This window comes from Salvia miltiorrhiza, chromosome 1, assembly GCF_028751815.1.
Source record: "Salvia miltiorrhiza cultivar Shanhuang (shh) chromosome 1, IMPLAD_Smil_shh, whole genome shotgun sequence".
NCBI classification, from domain to species: Eukaryota; Viridiplantae; Streptophyta; class Magnoliopsida; order Lamiales; family Lamiaceae; genus Salvia; species Salvia miltiorrhiza.
Window position 1 is genome coordinate 76,845,275 of NC_080387.1, and position 17,743 is coordinate 76,863,017.

Here is a 17,743-nt window from a genome sequence, read left to right on the forward strand (position 1 = left end):
TATTTTTCATTTCTTTTTTTCAAATTTTTTTCCCTCATGTCAATACTATGTCCATGTATCAACTTCCGACTACCACCTTGTCGATTCCGGCTGCCACCGTGTAATTTTCGGCGAAGGCGTAATAAAAAACTGGTGACCGGATAAATTTGAGACAAAAACGAAAGGTCATGTATTTAAAAGTAGAAAAATAAAATTAGGTGCAAAAACCAATTCCGTGTAAACATTATGAATTTATAGGCAATTACCCTTATTTAAAATCACATCTCAATGAAGTTGAGAGGTTAATATTTAATATAGTTTCTCCCAATTCTCTCCTTGGCCGCGTTTTCTCTGCCATTGTCTGGAACATCGGCAAGTAAGCCGTCGTCTCAGTGCGCATCATCCGTTCCGGCCGCCATCGCTTCTGCTCTTCCATTCGAGGTACTTTCCCTTCTTCATCTGAATTAGGCCGACTTATATATATACTATCACTTTTTGAAACAAATTAAGTTGTTAATTTGCTTTTTACAACTTATAAATTCAATTATTCAAATACTTTAATAACTTATAAGCTTTTGACATATTAAATTTTATAAGCCCTTTCTGTCTTTGAACAGTGAGGTCTCGGGTTCAATCCCCACCGCTCCCCCTCCCCAACTCCCCCAAGTAAAAACAAAAAATAATGTTATAAGCTGTTGGAGCTTATATACTCTCTAAAATAAACTTAGACAAACTTTATTTCATCAAATTCCATTTAGAATTTAATAATTATAATTAAGATTTGATTATGGGTGGATGCAAATTAGGCCAAACATTGGGCCAAATAATGTGTGCTCTGAATAAGGCACTCGGTTCGAACTTCATTTCAAAAGAAGAAAAAAAATTATCAATTGTCCGAACTTTTATTCCTATTTTTTGTCCACATATTTTTTAAAAATAATGGCTAAATATATATATGTCAATGTGAGCCTTATGGGCCGGGCCGGGCCGACATGGTTTGGTCAGAGATCAGCCCAACTTTTGATTCAGACGTATATAAGGTTAGAATTGATTCATAATTCCTATACAAGGGTATTGTCTTATTGAATATATATTTAGACATAGGGAATGCTCAAATAAATGCACGAGATTGTGTGTATTGGTTTGGGATTCTGTTGGATTTTTTTGGATTTTAAATATATATTCAGACTGTCTTTTTTTCTCTCTATATATTTAGCATTCTCTATCGATATATTCCCTATATAAATATATATTTTCTTTTTTCTGAGAATTACAAGAGGTATTTATTACATAATCAAATAAGTAACTCGCACGCACGCGCGACCTCTACACCATACAAATTAAGGTGAGAAAACTATCTACACGCAGGTAGGACCACTGTCCACACAAAAGTGGAAAAATTACTCGCACGTAGGCAGGATTGAACCCAAGACGGAGAGTTATCTTTCTAGTCACGTTATACTAGAGAGTCCTATTTTAATTGTTATTAAATTTTAACATTTAATATTATATGTCCATATATCATATAGGAGTGGAGAAATTGTTTTTATCACCAAATTAAAAGCTGGGCCATGTGGTCTTAATTTCCACACGTCTACTTTTGCAGATGGTCACACACCACATACTATTCACACGCATACATACGCTCATATTCTTCACATATTTCTTTTTGGAGATGAAAATTACCTTTAAAGTGAAGAGACTGATACTTGCTCCAGTTATTTTAATCTTTGTTTCTTACTTTTTCTTCATTTTAATTGTTTCTCTCTTTCTCTTTTATCTTTTTGAATTAGGTCGACTTACATGCTACCACTTTCTGAAACAAATTAAGTTGTTAATTTGTTGTAATTCATTAGTTTAGTTTGCTCTGTGAGACTTCTGTCGTGCTTAATTAGATATATTGTAATTACAATTCGGTAATAATTTATTTAGTAGAGGCTGAATTTTTCCTGAATTTAAGTTGGTATTACTAGACCAAATATCCAAACAAATACAATTCAATATCTACTATCGATTGAAACATCTACTATCGCTATTTTACCCATTGTGTCACATTGATTGAAACATCTACTATCGAATACATTTTTAGAAATGATGCTTTAATGCATTTCATGATTGATATAATTATAGTTCTGAAGGTTCGATATATAATGTTAACTTTAATTTAAACTGATAGGCAAATAGAGAGACTTTGTGAGCTCAACAATAATGGAAGTTGAATAGAAAGGAGGGATTTGGAAGGCAGAATTAGGAGAGTGGGGTGTGACGATGGAAAAAATGAATTTGTTTTTTCTAAATTAGGAGAATTAGGCCATTAAATGGAGGTTCGAGGAAATTGGAGGTGTTAACTCTTCTTGGATTTTCATAGATAACATTCATTATATTCAACATTATGACCATTACTTGCACCAATTTACTTTTCAAGTTTGCCCTTTTCTCGATAAGAACACATTAATTTTCTTGGTAGCAAAGTTGACATGTCTAAATAAGTTTACCCAAATAAGTTTCAATTAAAAATTCAAGCTTTAGTTGGTTCAATTGAATTTAATGATAAGATGGTTCCTTAAATAAAATATCAAGAATTTTAATTTTATTATATTTGAGAAAAAAATCTAGGAGAATAAATATACTCTATTATCGAAAGCCTTCAATAAAATTATAAAATGATAAATATATAAAGGGTAAATATGTCTTTTTATGTTGAACATTAATTAATTTTTGAATTTGATTCGGATCAAATTGATCCAAATAGCAAGGTCCTTTCAGAAAATTATCTCATTCAAGAAAATAATACAAGGCGCAATTTTTCATAAGGAAAATATACAGTTATATATTTTGCCATTATCATAATCAAACCGTTAAATTAAAATTCAAAAGATTGTGTGAAATTGTGAAGATGTGTGAAATTGTGAACCCATTTCAATTAAGCTAACATTATCTTCAACTTGAATAATATTGATTCTCCATTCAAACTAGTACGTATATTGAAATTAAACGATATATTTAAATAAATAAATATTTTCATATACAAATTTCTTTTAATGAAAAGAGCGAAAACAAAATATTTTAAATTTTAAATTCCTTTTTGATGATTTTTATATCATATTAAAAAACTTGTAACGAAGTTAAATTTAATTAAGATGCACATTGAATTTTTATCATGAATCAAATTCGACGATGTTTAGAAAAGAATAAAAAACAAATAGAGAAAATTAATAGGAAGATAGAGAGAAAAATATTGAAAAATTTGGTGGAGAAGAAAGAGAAAAAGGGAGGAAAAAATGTAGGGAAAATACGTACTCACTTTTTATATATTGTTCTATAATCTAGATTTGATGCACTATGGTATCCAAATATTAAAAATTCATTTCAAGCTTTGAGAATTTCATATGAAACGTAGACGATGGTGACAAATAATGTATTTCTCAAGAAAATAAAGTTAAAATTGATTAGAGAAGCTTCCCTCATATTTCCACAAAAATGTGGAAAATTTGCACTCTGCTACAATTATTTTAGATTTGAATATAAATGTCAATTGGTAGGCTTTTTGTTTTCTCACACAATTAGCACTCACAATATGGATACATTTTCCCCATTTTTCCTTCTTTGGCTTCTCATATTGTTTTCTTGTCTTGGCCTCTCTGCCGCACAGAGCATAACTCAAATCAAAAGTGATGAATATATTTTGAAATCCTTAAAATCCCACATCACTTCGGATCCTAACAATATTTTGAAAAATAAAGTTATACACTATTAATCAAATTATAATTAATTATAAATTAGTCTTGGACTTTACTTGATAATAATAAAGTTATACACTATTAATCAAATTATAAAATGCTTGACTACAGTCAATTCCATACAACTCAAAATCTTATCACTCACGGATGGATGGATGGGAATAGATGAAAAATATGTGATGCACATTTGGTCTTTTGCTTAAATCCCTTTTTCAAATGGAAACAATTATATATCCTTTTCAATCAATTTCTGAAAATTATAAACCTCCAAAAAATTTAATACAATTGATTAACCAATTATTGTTGTACCGAACCATTAAATATTGCAAATTCAATTTCACAGTGACTTACTCTAATGATCAATGTTAACATACATGTGTGTGATTCAATTTCACTTACCATTAAATATTGCGAATTTAATTTATCCATGAAAAATGGAAAAAAAATAAAATTATATGTGATACACATTTAGTCTTATGGTTAAGTCAAAGTCTAGTGCCCGTCGTGTAAGTAACAATTATATTTCCCTTTCAATCGATTTTTGAAAATTATCACATTCAAAAAAATACTAATTGAAAGCAATTTTCCATATAGAAAATGTCATTGTGGGCTCCCCAGTAATTTGTTTATAATTAAGAAATTTAATTATTCATTTTTCATTCCATAGGTGTGAGAGATCCTATTACGAATCACAGTTTCCCCAACTCAAAGAAGACAGAGATATTGCACCACAAATCAAACATCTCAGCTTCAAAAGAGGTGGAATAATATTTTTTTTTAAATGTTGTGTAATATTTTCTCAAGAAAAGAAAAAAGAAAACAGACTCTAATATTTCCGTTACATGAAATTTCATGAGTTTTCTTCTTTGCCCGAATCACACTCCAATATTGAGAGCATAAAGAAGACTAGGTCAATTAATTTTGGGTCTAGACAAAATAATGTTCTAGGTCAATAAAAACTGTGGAAAATTTACATTCTGCAATTCTCAGTCTCCAAAACTCTAGGCTCACAAGAACTGTATTAGATTTGAATATAAATGGCATTTGTAGGCTTCTTGTTTTCTCACACAATTAGCACTCACAATATGGATACATTTCCCACCCTTCTTTTGCTTCTCATATTGTTTTCTTGTGTTAGCCTCTCTGCTGCACACAACATAACTCAAATCAAAAGTGATGAATATATACTTCTTGCCTTCAAATCCCACATCACTTTGGATCCTTCCAATATTTTGAAAAATAATTGGACCAGTGGAACCTCATTTTGCACATGGATAGGAGTTACTTGTGATTCGCGTCGTAGCAGGGTCACTAAATTAAATATCTCTGATATGGGACTCGAAGGAAGCATTCCACAGGAAATTGGAAATCTTTCTTCACTCGCTTATCTTGATATGAGTGGAAACTCTTTTCATGGTTGTATTCCTCTCTATCCATTTTTAAATTTTTAGTTAGTAGAATCTATTTATTTATACGGTAACTCTATCAGGTCGGCTACCAAAGGACATTTGCAGTCACAATAACCTTCAAAGACTCAAACTACTTGACTTGTCGTCTAACAAATTGCAAGGAGATATACCGTCAAGTTTGTACCAATGTCCACAACTTGAAAGTATCGACTTGTCACGCAACAGCTTTGGTGGATATGTGCCTGCACAAATTTCGAATATCACACTGCTTAAGGAATTAGACCTTGGTGTGAACAATTTGAGAGGTATATATGTTCTTATCTCTATACTGCTTAAGGAATTTGATCCCTTACTATTTCATTTCTATTGATAATCCAGAAATTGGTTGATAATGTCATTCGGTTTAATCGTAGATTTTGGGGTAAATGGCAAAGCTACGGCTCTTGCGTCTAATGATATTCTGCAGTTCCTCAGTAACATGATGAATACATAGCTAAGCAATTTATTTATTCTTTTCTCATTTTACTTTCAACTTTATTAATACTAATTCTTTATTCAGATGCTCAATCTAACAATAAAATCGGGCATACACCTAAATCTAGATTTGATATATTATAGTCTCCAAATATAAAAAACTAGTGAGTATTTTGACGTGGAATTATTTTAAATTGTAATTTAAATTAAGTTATAGTATTATTTTTTTGTATAATGCAATTATTTAAGTTGATTTCTGAGATTATATCATTCGGAGTCCGTAAAATATGGTCACAATACACTTAACAAAAACTTAACAAAATTCTTAAAATTTGTGCCGAAGCTATTTAGGTATATATATATTTTTTTGCGTACGGAGGGTGTATTTTATACCATAATACTTTATCAGGCCACCTACCAAAAGACATTTGCTCGCATAACAACCTTCAAAGACTCAAACTACTTAGCCTGTGGGCGAATAAATTGGAGGGAGAAATACCATTGAGTTTGGGTCAATGTACACAACTTGAGAGTATTGACTTGTCATGGAACAACTTTGGTGGAAATGTCCCTCGAGAAATTGGGAACATCACACAGCTTAAGGAATTAGAGCTTATTGGGAACAATTTGAAAGGTATGCTCTTGTCTTTATACTAATAATTTAACTGATAATCTCGAAATCAATTGATGATATACAACGTCATTCAATTTCATGCTTTGTTTTCAAGCTTTGCATTGTTTTACAGTTCAATAAATCTATGCAACCACATTGTGGCCACCCACAATTTAGTTTAATAGGGAAAATTTCAATTTGTTTAATTTATTTTTTTAAATAAAAATGGGATTTAGTTATTTTATTGTATTCTCTACATTATAGTTATTTTTTTGTAATTTTTTTAAGTGAATTGTGGGTGGCCATAATTTGGCTATTTAGCATTACTCTTTACATTATATCCATGATATGAAAAACGATGATTAGAATTTACAATTTTGTCATAATTATTACTCATTTTTCTCGTTTTGGGGTTTGAGAAGAAACGGATTTTGATGTCAAATCTAATAACCATTATAGGTTCAACAAGTTTTGAAAGATCACGTTAAGTACTCAAAATATCACAAGAGATACATATATTCACTTAATTTCATATAGTTGGACAACGCTAATTTATAGTCCACCCAACTCCTTTTTCTGCATTTGCAAGATAGGGGAGCAGTTTGAAGTGGTGTACCACTAATATACTTTATAATCAAACATAATTTTTTAACTTGACATTATTTCACAGATATTCCGAAAGAGATTGGTTATCTTAATTATTTAGAGGTATTGAGCATGAGCAACAACAATCTCAGTGGACGATTACCAAGACAACTTTGGAATGTCACGACTCTTCGTGAATTAAACATTGCCAACATCTCTTTAACTGCAGGTATGTCATTACTCTTTCTGCTAATTTTTTTTATTGAGGCATTAACCACCTTTATTGTTATTTCTAATAAGCCAATTGTTAATCATATTTATCGTCACTTTTCTGTCCTATTTTCTGTTCTTTGAACATTGTATATTACTGCTTTGAGTCGGTTTACAATTTACAGTTTACAGTTTAACATTAATATGATTGTAAGTGAACAAAGGATTAACCTTAATTAGCAATAAATTAACCGTATGCTTTGATTAAATAAATGACTTTTTAATTTTATTTTAACAACTTATAACCCATTCGTAAATATCAGAGAGACCACTTAACTTAATTAATACTATTGCTCATGATTACTTTAGTAGACTCTAAACCGAATTGTTTACAACTTAGCCCATATCACAACATATATTGCTCATGCATTACTGTTGGTGAGCTCAATTTCACAGGTGGACTTCTTTATTATTATTATCTCTCTCTCTCTCTCTTATTGACTCAATTTGCATCGATCTAAATGGAATTGTTTACAATTTATCCCATATGATATGCTCATGCATTACTGTTGGTGGGCTCAATTTCACAGGTGGACTTTATTATTATTATTATTATTATTATTATTATTATTATTATTATCTCTCTCTCTCTCTCTTATTGACTCAATTTGCATCGATCTAAATGGAATTGTTTACAATTTATCCCATATGATATATTCACTTTCATATAATTTGGAAAAGCACTTCACTAACTATTTTTCTAATACTTATGATTTAATTTGTAGTTCATACTATTTGTAACATATTATTACTACACCCGATTCAAAAATAGTTATCATGATTTGACACAATTTCACAGGTGGTATTCCGAAAGAGATTGGTAATCTTAATAATCTAGAGATATTAGACATGAGTTTCAATTACAATCTCGGTGGACCATTTCCAAGACAAATTTTGAACATCACAAGTCTCCGTCGACTATACCTCAGCAACACCTCTTTAAATGGTATGTCTGCACTACTCTTTAAGCCAAAACTTTAGTGAAAAGAGTTTGGTATATCGTAACTAACCATGATAATTGGAAATAATATGTGATACACATTTAGTCTTATGCTTAAGTCAAAGTCTATTGCCCGTCGTGTAACAGATGTTTATATTTCCCTCTCAATCGATTTTTGAAAATTATTGCATCCAAGAAAAATAATTGAAAGCAATTTTCCATATAGAAGATGCATGTCATTGCAAGATATAGCACCGTAAATCAAACATATTTCCCCAATAATTTGTTTATAGTTAAGAAATTTAATTATTCTTTTTTCATTACATGAGCCTGAGAGATCCGATTACTTATTGCAAGATATAGCACCGAAAATCGAACATACCAGCTTCAAAAGAGGTGAAATAATAATAATTTTTTTGGGAATTTATACTGAGAGGTATATATGTTCTTATCTCTATACTGAGAATTTAAATAGATTGATACCTTACTATTTCATTTCTACTGATAATCCATAAATTGGTTGATAATGTCATTCAGTTTAAACGTAGATTTTTGTGAAAATGGCAAAACTTCGGCTCTTGCCTCTAATGATATTTGTCGGTTCCTCAGTAACGTGATGTATATATAGCTAAGCAATTTAATTATTCTTTTCTCATTTTACTTTCAACTTTATTAATCTGATTATTTATTCAGATGCTCAATCTAACAATAAAACCGGGCATGCACCTAAATCTAGATTTGATGTATTATAGTCTCCAAATATAAAAGCTAGTGAGTATTTCAACGGGGAATTATTTTAAATTGTAATTTAAATTAAATTATAGTAGTATTATACATAACAAAAACTTACCAAAATTCTTAAAATTCGTGCTGAAGCTATTAAAGCATATATATTTTGCGTACGGAAGATGTATTTTATCGATAATATTTTATCAGGCCGGCTACCAAAAGACATTTGCTCGCATAACAACCTTCAAAGACTCAAACTACTTAACCTGTGGTCGAACAAATTGGAGGGAGATATAGCATTGAGTTTGGGTCAATGTACACAACTTGAGAGTGTTGACTTGTCATGGAACAACTTTGGTGGAAATGTCCCTCGAGAAATTGGGAACATCACACAGCTTAAGGAATTAGACCTTCGCTATAACAATTTGAAAGGTATGGTCTTATCTTTATACTAATAATTTAATTGATAATCTCCAAATCAATTGATGATATATAACGTCATTCAATTTCATGCTTTGTTTTCAAGCTTTGCATTGTTTTACAGTTCAATAAATCTATGCAACCACATTGTGGCCACCCACAATTTAGTTTAATAGGGAAAATTTCAATTTGTTTAATTTATTTTTTTAAATAAAAATAGGATTTAGTTATTTTATTGTATTCTCTACATTATAGTTATTTTTTTGTAATTTTTTTTAAGTGAATTGTGGGTGGCCACAATTTGGCTATTTAGCATTACTCTTTACATTATATCCATCATATGAAAAAAGATGATTAGAATTTACCATTTTGTCATAATTATTACTCATTTTTCTCGTTTTGGGGTTTGAGAAGAAACGGATTTTGATGTCAAATCTAATAACCATTATAGGTTCAACAAGTTTTGAAAGATCACGTTAAGTACTCAAAATATCACAAGAGATACATATATTGATCACTTAATTTCATATAGTTGGACAACGCTAATTTACATTTCATAATTGATCGTATGAATATTTTTGTTTTCATTATTTGAATTTTTTCAGTCCCACCCTTGTAATGGGATATTAGCTCACATAATAGTATTTTTTCAGTCCTAAAATTTTACTTATATTCTTTTTCTTTTCGTATATTTTTTTATTGAGATATTTGGTCTGAGGCATTAACCACCTTTATTGTTATTAGCTCACATAATAGCTCACCCTGTGTATGGAATTCGGATTATTCCAACTCCTAAAATATTACTTATATTCTTTTTCGTTTCGTATATCTGTGTATGGAATTCGGATTATTCCAACTCCTTTTTCTGCATTTGCAACTATCCACAATGGATAGGGGAGCAGTTTGAAGTGGTATACCACTAATATACATTATAATCTAACATAATTTTTTAACTTGACATTATTTCACAGGTGATATACTGTAGTAGCCCGCTATTTTAATTATGATTAAAATTAGTAAATGCAATTTTTATAAATGAATCCAGTTTATGGTTCTGATTTTTTTTATCAGAAACGGAGTTATTATTTTAGCTTTATACTTTTATAACGTATGAGAAAAACGCGACGAGGATTATTGAGCCATTCAATAATTATTATTTCCAAGTTATAACTGACTTAGCAAAGTCATGTTAGTTATTAATCGAAAAACAGAAGCAGTTATATTTTATTAGTGCTACTAGAAGTCGAGAAATTATTCCGAATGCAACGCAGATTAAATCTACGTATTTAATTTATACACGAATAATGAGCAGAAGCCAGTATTTGATTGCAAACACGCGATTAAATAGCAGATGCACTGAGTAACCAAGACACGAAGATTTATTATTATTTACAATTAGGACATCACACTATACACGCATTATTACCACCGCCGTTTTCCATCAGCCATTTCCGCTACTTGGAAGAGTAGCCTTTTGATTTTCACATTTGCTAGAATTTTATTTTATTGTGGAACGACTTTAGTCATTGATTGCACCAGAAGATCATACATTCAACTCTCAAATCATCTCTAGATTGGGCCAACTCCACTATCTAATTATATAATCACCACCAACGTTCCACTCAATTGGCACCAACGTTCCACCACGAAAGAGAGAGTTTTAAAAAAAACAAAATGTTGCAAAGCAAGATAAAAAAAAAGGAAAAGTGTGCACTACAATCCTTTGCCCACCACCTTTTGCTTTCCTCCACTACATTCTCCCCACCATCTTCGATTCTTGAAGGCTACTAGCCAACACTTCTTCAAGCAAACAATTCAGCAGCAACTTTCCTCCATTCACCTCCATTCATTCCTTCTCTCATACACTAAGCACAGAAAGGGAGATGAAGAGAAGTTAATTCCTGCTGCCAACTGCCAAGTATCGAGAGGTAAGTCTTGGCCTAAGTTTTCTTCATTCCATACTTGGTTCTTTCTGCATTTGTTGAGGAAACAATATTTGCAATTTCAGTTCCTTCCCCATTGAATTCATTATCCACAACAGCAGCTACCAACACAAAATACTCAAGGTAATTTGATATCCCAAATATTCAATTCAGTTTGCATCCATATCTAGCATATCACAGTTCATCTACATCAAATAGCCTAGATATTTCGTACAATAGAAAGTATAAACTTCACAAACAGGCTGCACTCTAGAACAACAAGCATAATTTGAGTTTATGCAAAGCAAAGAAGAGATTACACCTTATCGTTCCTAATTCGCGTTAAGAATCGATAAAAGAGAATGGTTTAACTTAGCTTTTAAAGGGGGGAAGGCTGACTGCCTCGACCGGTACCGAGCCCGAGCAGCGGCTGCCCGGCAGCGGCGATCCCTTCCTTCCTGGAATTAGAATAGCGGTTGCGGAGTTACCAAACTGGAAATCGAACGAAGCCACCCAGCACTGAACCCCGATCAGCAGCTGCTCGGCAGCGGCAATTCTTGCTTTTCTGGAACGGAGACTAACCGTCAGTTTCCGACGGGGACGCGGAGCAGCGGCGACCTGGTAATTGAAAGTTAGAGCTCGATCTGGGTTCCGCGGTCGGATTTGAGATGAAGGTCGGAGTTTGAAACCTCAGGGGAGAGCTAGGGCTTTCGATCCCCTTCACGATAGAGACGAGGAGAGAGAGAGGCGGGAGGAGAGAAGCTCCGATGCGAAGGCGTCGACGCAGCAGACGGCCGGATGAGAGAACGACCGGCGCCGACTATTTAATGGTTGAGACGAAGAGAGGACGAACGAGACTCCCCTGCTCGCCGGAATAACAGAGCAGCAGCAGCGCCGCTCGCCGGTTCCGCGGCAGTGGCGGATCGAAACAGCGGCGCGGCGAATCTCCCGGCCTTCCAGTTACAGCGGCGACGATTTCGATTCAGGAAGATTAGAGCTTGTGCTTCTCCTTTCAGGGTTGAGACGAGGGAAGATGAACGGCGCCGGAGTCGCGGCGGCGGACGCCTCGTGTGAAGGCGAGTCGAGAGTGAGAGGGAGAAGAGGCGTGCGGCTGGTTTGAGAGAGAAGGAGAGTGTCGGTTGCCTTGAAGAGAGAGAGGACCGAGAGTTGAGAGAGAATGAGTTGGGCTTGTTATTTTTTTTTAATTTTGGGCCTTGTATTTTTTTTTAGTTGGGCCGAAAATTTTGAGCTTGTGTTTTAAAGATTTGGGCTTGATTTTATTTTCATTGCTTGGGCTTTCACAGTTAAATTCGAACTGGGCCAGTCTTTTATTTAATTGGTCCTTCTCATTAATTCTATTGGGCTCGATTTAATTAAGGAGTTGGGCTGATGCATATTTTATGATGGGCTATTATTCTAGTCCCATTTATATTTCGTTGGGCCAGTTTAATTCATCATTTTGGCCGATTAAATTGCCTTTTTGGGCTAAGATTAATTCTTTTCAGTCCACATTAATTATTATTTGGACCTCTATTTTAATTGTTTTGGGTCGAAGACTTTTTAAGTTGGGTTTTAATTCTTTTAAAGCTTGAGCTGAAGTTACTCCTTTGAGCTAAGCCTAGCAGTATCAATTTTTGATGGAGCCCAATTATTTATCAGTGGGTGAGCCGATTCGTATTCAGTAAATGAGCCGCCCAGTTTATTAATTATTGTTTTGGAGTTCAGACTTTAAAGCAAGCTATCATGGTTTATTTCATTAAAGCCACTGATTTATTTAATTAATTGGCTACTCTCTTTTGAGCCTATTAATTATTTGAGGTTACGCTAGTAATGATATTTCTATCGAAAAGCCCGATAATTTCTACAAGGACACACCTCGTTTAAAGCCGAGTTAGTCCTTTTTCAATCAAGTACAAATGCGAGGTTTATTTCACGATTAGAATATTTCGATGAGGAAGGAAGAATCACAGTTTTATTCGACCACGCTAGACGAGAATTAGCTAAATCTATTAATGAGGATTAATAATAGAATTCCAATTATCGCTCAGAAGATTAGTTCATGCATAATTAATTACGCTTTCTCATTAATTGAGAATTTTCCTCGAGCCAATGTCTTATTTTATATTCTCGTGATTAAGGTCAAGAGCGAGAGTAAGAACTATTCAAGGAGTCACAGTACCTTAGCAAAACTTTGCTATCAGGTGGGCAATTTCTTACGCGTAAATAAAATGCTATGCAAGTGTTATGCTTTAAAATGCAAATTGGATCTTCAAGTATGGTATGCTTTATTACGCTTAAATGAGTTAAGCTTTATTATGCTGCACGTTAAATGATTTACGCTATGCTGTTATACTATTTACGCCCTATGTAATTTACGCTTGATTACACTTATTTACGCTTGAATGCTTTACGCTGATAAGTTTATGCTTATGTTTGATGCTTGCGTCTGTTGGGGGAGGCCTCCCACAACAGTACGATGCCGTGTCCGTTGAGGAGGGCCTTCCTCACGGCGCGATGCCCGTGTCCGCTGAGAGAGGCCTCTCTCGCGGCGCGATGCCAGTATGCCAGTGTTACAGCGTCTATTGGGGGAGGCCTCCCTCAATAGTACGATGCCGTGACCGCTGAGGGAGGCCCCCTCTCACGGTGCGATGCCCGTGTTCGTTGGGGAAGGCCTTCTCCACGACACGATGCGTGTTTATGATTGTTAATGATGAAGAATGCGCTCATGCTGTTTATGAATTTGGAAATGTTTAAAGAGCAAAGGATTTGAAATAAACTTATGCCTCTTATGCGATGTTGTTGATGTTATGTTATGCTTGGCAACTGCCCACTAAGTACTCTTGTACTTAGCCTTCGATGTTTATGTTTGTGCAGGTTGAGCTGTGATGGGCGATGAAGTGTTGTTGCTGAGTGGAGTTTTTGTCGAACTTAAAGTAGGCTCAGAAAGGATACATGTCTTCATACATGTATCTCAGTTATGCATTCCGCTGTAAACACTGATTATTTCAGTTACGCCTTCCGTTGCAAACTCTGATAATGTTTTAGCGAAGCCCCTAACGATGCCTTTTTCCTTTTAAGGAATATAACGCGTATACAAGTTCTTTGAGTACCCTTTTTATGCGAACTATGCCTTTTTCCTTTTAAGGAATATTTCACGCGTATTCAAGCTCTTTGAGTATTCTTTTATGCGCCCCTTTCTAAACCCGCTTCGTAATTTCCCTTCCCCAGTCATGGTTTTCCCGGATTAATTATCCTTAATTAAGGCCGGTCGTGACAGAGTGGTATCAGAGCAGTTCGTTTGCTCTGAGCCTAAGAGTTATTTAAGCCAAACTTAGAAATTAGAATGGATCACTAAAGTGTCTAGATTTCAATCGACAAAGCTCAGCACTTCATCGCATCACACTCAACGAAGCAGAATGGTAAGCTATTCCAAGTTTTGAGTTAATGTTTACAAAAAGTGAGAACTATCGTAATAACAAAGTGAGTAACTGTCAATAGCTTTGTTATGTTGTTATTGAATGAAATGATTTACGCAAGTGCGATTAAGTATGCCTATGGAATGAATCCATATGAACATAGAGCTATTAAGATATGAGATCACCACTACGACAGAACATAGAAGCAAACATAGAAGAAATTAGATTATATCTTTTGGTGGCTATAGTGAAGGCAGCAAGATAAGTGATACGTATAGAATAATTCTTAAGCTCATGATTTTATAGCCGCTATGAATCTCCATGACTTATGCTTAAGTATCCAATTTAGATGATGTGATATTATATGCTTAAGGATTGTTATGACTCATAGATTTGAGATGCTAAGGACCCTTAAAGCTTACTACATCAATGATCAATGATGTCATTGGAGTCATGACTTGTTTACAAGTTATATTAAGTTGACATTTACAAGAATTCTTTTGAGGTTTGTATTAGATTATGCTAGAGTGTACTAATTGGCACACATTTGCTACCAGAATGCCGCCTAAGATAGGACGCCCTGCGAGAAACAATAACAATCGCAGAAACCGTAACGCTGTACCCGAAGAACCACAAGATGCTCGAGGACATAACCCATCCCCTCCGCCCCCAACTAGGAGAGTCGAAGAACTCTTTTTAAGGCAAAATCCACCTACGTTTGACGGAACGAGTGAACCGGCTGAAGCTGAGATTTGGGTGCGTGCAATGGAACGCATTTTCAACTTTCTACGTTGTACTGATGAGGAACGCCTATCTTGCGTCTCATTCCAGCTAACAGGATCAGCAGATTTTTGGTGGGAAGCACGACGAAAAATTCTGACACCTGAACAATGGGCAAGTTATACTTGGGAAGATTTTAAGACAGGATTATATGATAAATATATTCCGAAAAGCTATAGGAAGAAGAAAGAAGCTGAGTTCTACGAGTTGAAGCAAGGAAAGAAATCTGTGGTTGAATACGACAAGGAATTCTGCAACCTGTCTAGGTTTGCTCCACAACAAGTGGACACAGATGAGAAGATGGCAGAGAAATTTTGTGCCGGTCTGCGACACGAAATTAGGATGACTCTAGCAAGCCACGGAGGACTCTCATATACGGAGTCTCTGAACAGGGCACTTGACATTGAAGCTGCAATGCCGTCAGACAAGTCTGCCCCACCATTGATTTCAACGCCAAACGACTTACCAGGAGCCTCACATACTCTCAAAGGGAAGCGCAAGTGGGATAACAACGAAGACAATATCAATCAGACTAGTAAGAAAGTGTGGCAAGAAAAGGAACGGGCCGAACAGTTTATTCAACCAAGGTACGAGGCACAGACTAATCTCGAGCCAACTGGAGGTAAACAAGGTCAGAGAGGAATTTCACCTTGCCCAAATTGCGGTAAGATGCATAGGAGTGTTTGTCGAGCTGGAACTAACGGTTGTTACAATTGTGGCCAAAAGGGTCACTACTCCACGCAATGCCCCAACAGACAACGAGGTTCAGCATTTGGGAACACCCATACCCCCTTGCCAGCAATACGCGGACACTTGCGAAATCAGCCTCAGTCACATCAGTGAAAATCTTATAGAGACACCGCAGACAAGAGAAGTTATGCGGGAACTTGAAGACAAGATGAAGGAAAAATACCCCGAACTGTTTTAGCAGAGATATGCAAATTTCGGGACGAAATTTTTGTTAAGAGGGGTAGTATGTAGTAGCCCGCTATTTTAATTATGATTAAAATTAGTAAATGCAATTTTTATAAATGAATCCAGTTTATGGTTCTGATTTTTTTTATCAGAAACGGAGTTATTATTTTAGCTTTATACTTTTATAACGTATGAGAAAAACGCGACGAGGATTATTGAGCCATTCAATAATTATTATTTCCAAGTTATAACTGACTTAGCAAAGTCATGTTAGTTATTAATCGAAAAACAGAAGCAGTTATATTTTATTAGTGCTACTAGAAGTCGAGAAATTATTCCGAATGCAACGCAGATTAAATCTACGTATTTAATTTATACACGAATAATGAGCAGAAGCCAGTATTTGATTGCAAACACGCGATTAAATAGCAGATGCACTGAGTAACCAAGACACGAAGATTTATTATTATTTACAATTAGGACATCACACTATACACGCATTATTACCACCGCCGTTTTCCATCAGCCATTTCCGCTACTTGGAAGAGTAGCCTTTTGATTTTCACATTTGCTAGAATTTTATTTTATTGTGGAACGACTTTAGTCATTGATTGCACCAGAAGATCATACATTCAACTCTCAAATCATCTCTAGATTGGGCCAACTCCACTATCTAATTATATAATCACCACCAACGTTCCACTCAATTGGCACCAACGTTCCACCACGAAAGAGAGAGTTTTAAAAAAAACAAAATGTTGCAAAGCAAGATAAAAAAAAAGGAAAAGTGTGCACTACAATCCTTTGCCCACCACCTTTTGCTTTCCTCCACTACATTCTCCCCACCATCTTCGATTCTTGAAGGCTACTAGCCAACACTTCTTCAAGCAAACAATTCAGCAGCAACTTTCCTCCATTCACCTCCATTCATTCCTTCTCTCATACACTAAGCACAGAAAGGGAGATGAAGAGAAGTTAATTCCTGCTGCCAACTGCCAAGTATCGAGAGGTAAGTCTTGGCCTAAGTTTTCTTCATTCCATACTTGGTTCTTTCTGCATTTGTTGAGGAAACAATATTTGCAATTTCAGTTCCTTCCCCATTGAATTCATTATCCACAACAGCAGCTACCAACACAAAATACTCAAGGTAATTTGATATCCCAAATATTCAATTCAGTTTGCATCCATATCTAGCATATCACAGTTCATCTACATCAAATAGCCTAGATATTTCGTACAATAGAAAGTATAAACTTCACAAACAGGCTGCACTCTAGAACAACAAGCATAATTTGAGTTTATGCAAAGCAAAGAAGAGATTACACCTTATCGTTCCTAATTCGCGTTAAGAATCGATAAAAGAGAATGGTTTAACTTAGCTTTTAAAGGGGGGAAGGCTGACTGCCTCGACCGGTACCGAGCCCGAGCAGCGGCTGCCCGGCAGCGGCGATCCCTTCCTTCCTGGAATTAGAATAGCGGTTGCGGAGTTACCAAACTGGAAATCGAACGAAGCCACCCAGCACTGAACCCCGATCAGCAGCTGCTCGGCAG

The 17,743-nt window shown here is 34.8% G+C and overlaps 1 protein-coding gene and 1 long non-coding RNA gene across 2 annotated transcripts; both read left to right on the forward strand.

Annotated features, from left to right (window-relative positions):
* The first annotated feature begins 4,773 nt into the window (after window positions 1-4,773).
* LOC131014052 (LRR receptor-like serine/threonine-protein kinase EFR) lies at window positions 4,774-5,621 on the forward strand. Its single transcript, XM_057941982.1, has 3 exons — window positions 4,774-5,135; window positions 5,209-5,433; window positions 5,542-5,621. The coding sequence occupies exons 1-3, from the start codon at window positions 4,805-4,807 to the stop codon at window positions 5,619-5,621; spliced, it is 636 nt and encodes a 211-aa protein (XP_057797965.1). The 5' UTR covers window positions 4,774-4,804.
* Window positions 5,622-11,193: 5,572 nt separating this feature from the next.
* LOC131006368 (uncharacterized) lies at window positions 11,194-14,231 on the forward strand. Its single transcript, XR_009095494.1, has 3 exons — window positions 11,194-11,225; window positions 13,220-13,282; window positions 13,956-14,231. It is a non-coding gene; the product is annotated as an uncharacterized LOC131006368 (long non-coding RNA).
* Window positions 14,232-17,743: the final 3,512 nt, after the last annotated feature.

Excerpts from the sequence above, each read along its gene's own strand:
- LOC131014052 (XM_057941982.1), top strand. The coding sequence starts at position 4,805 with ATGGATACATTTCCCACCCTTCTTTTGCTTCTCATATTGTTTTCTTGT. Across the intron at positions 5,136-5,208 it reads GAGTGGAAACTCTTTTCATG|GTCGGCTACCAAAGGACATT; the intron begins GTTGTATTCCTC and ends TAACTCTATCAG. Across the intron at positions 5,434-5,541 it reads TGGTGTGAACAATTTGAGAG|ATTTTGGGGTAAATGGCAAA; the intron begins GTATATATGTTC and ends GTTTAATCGTAG.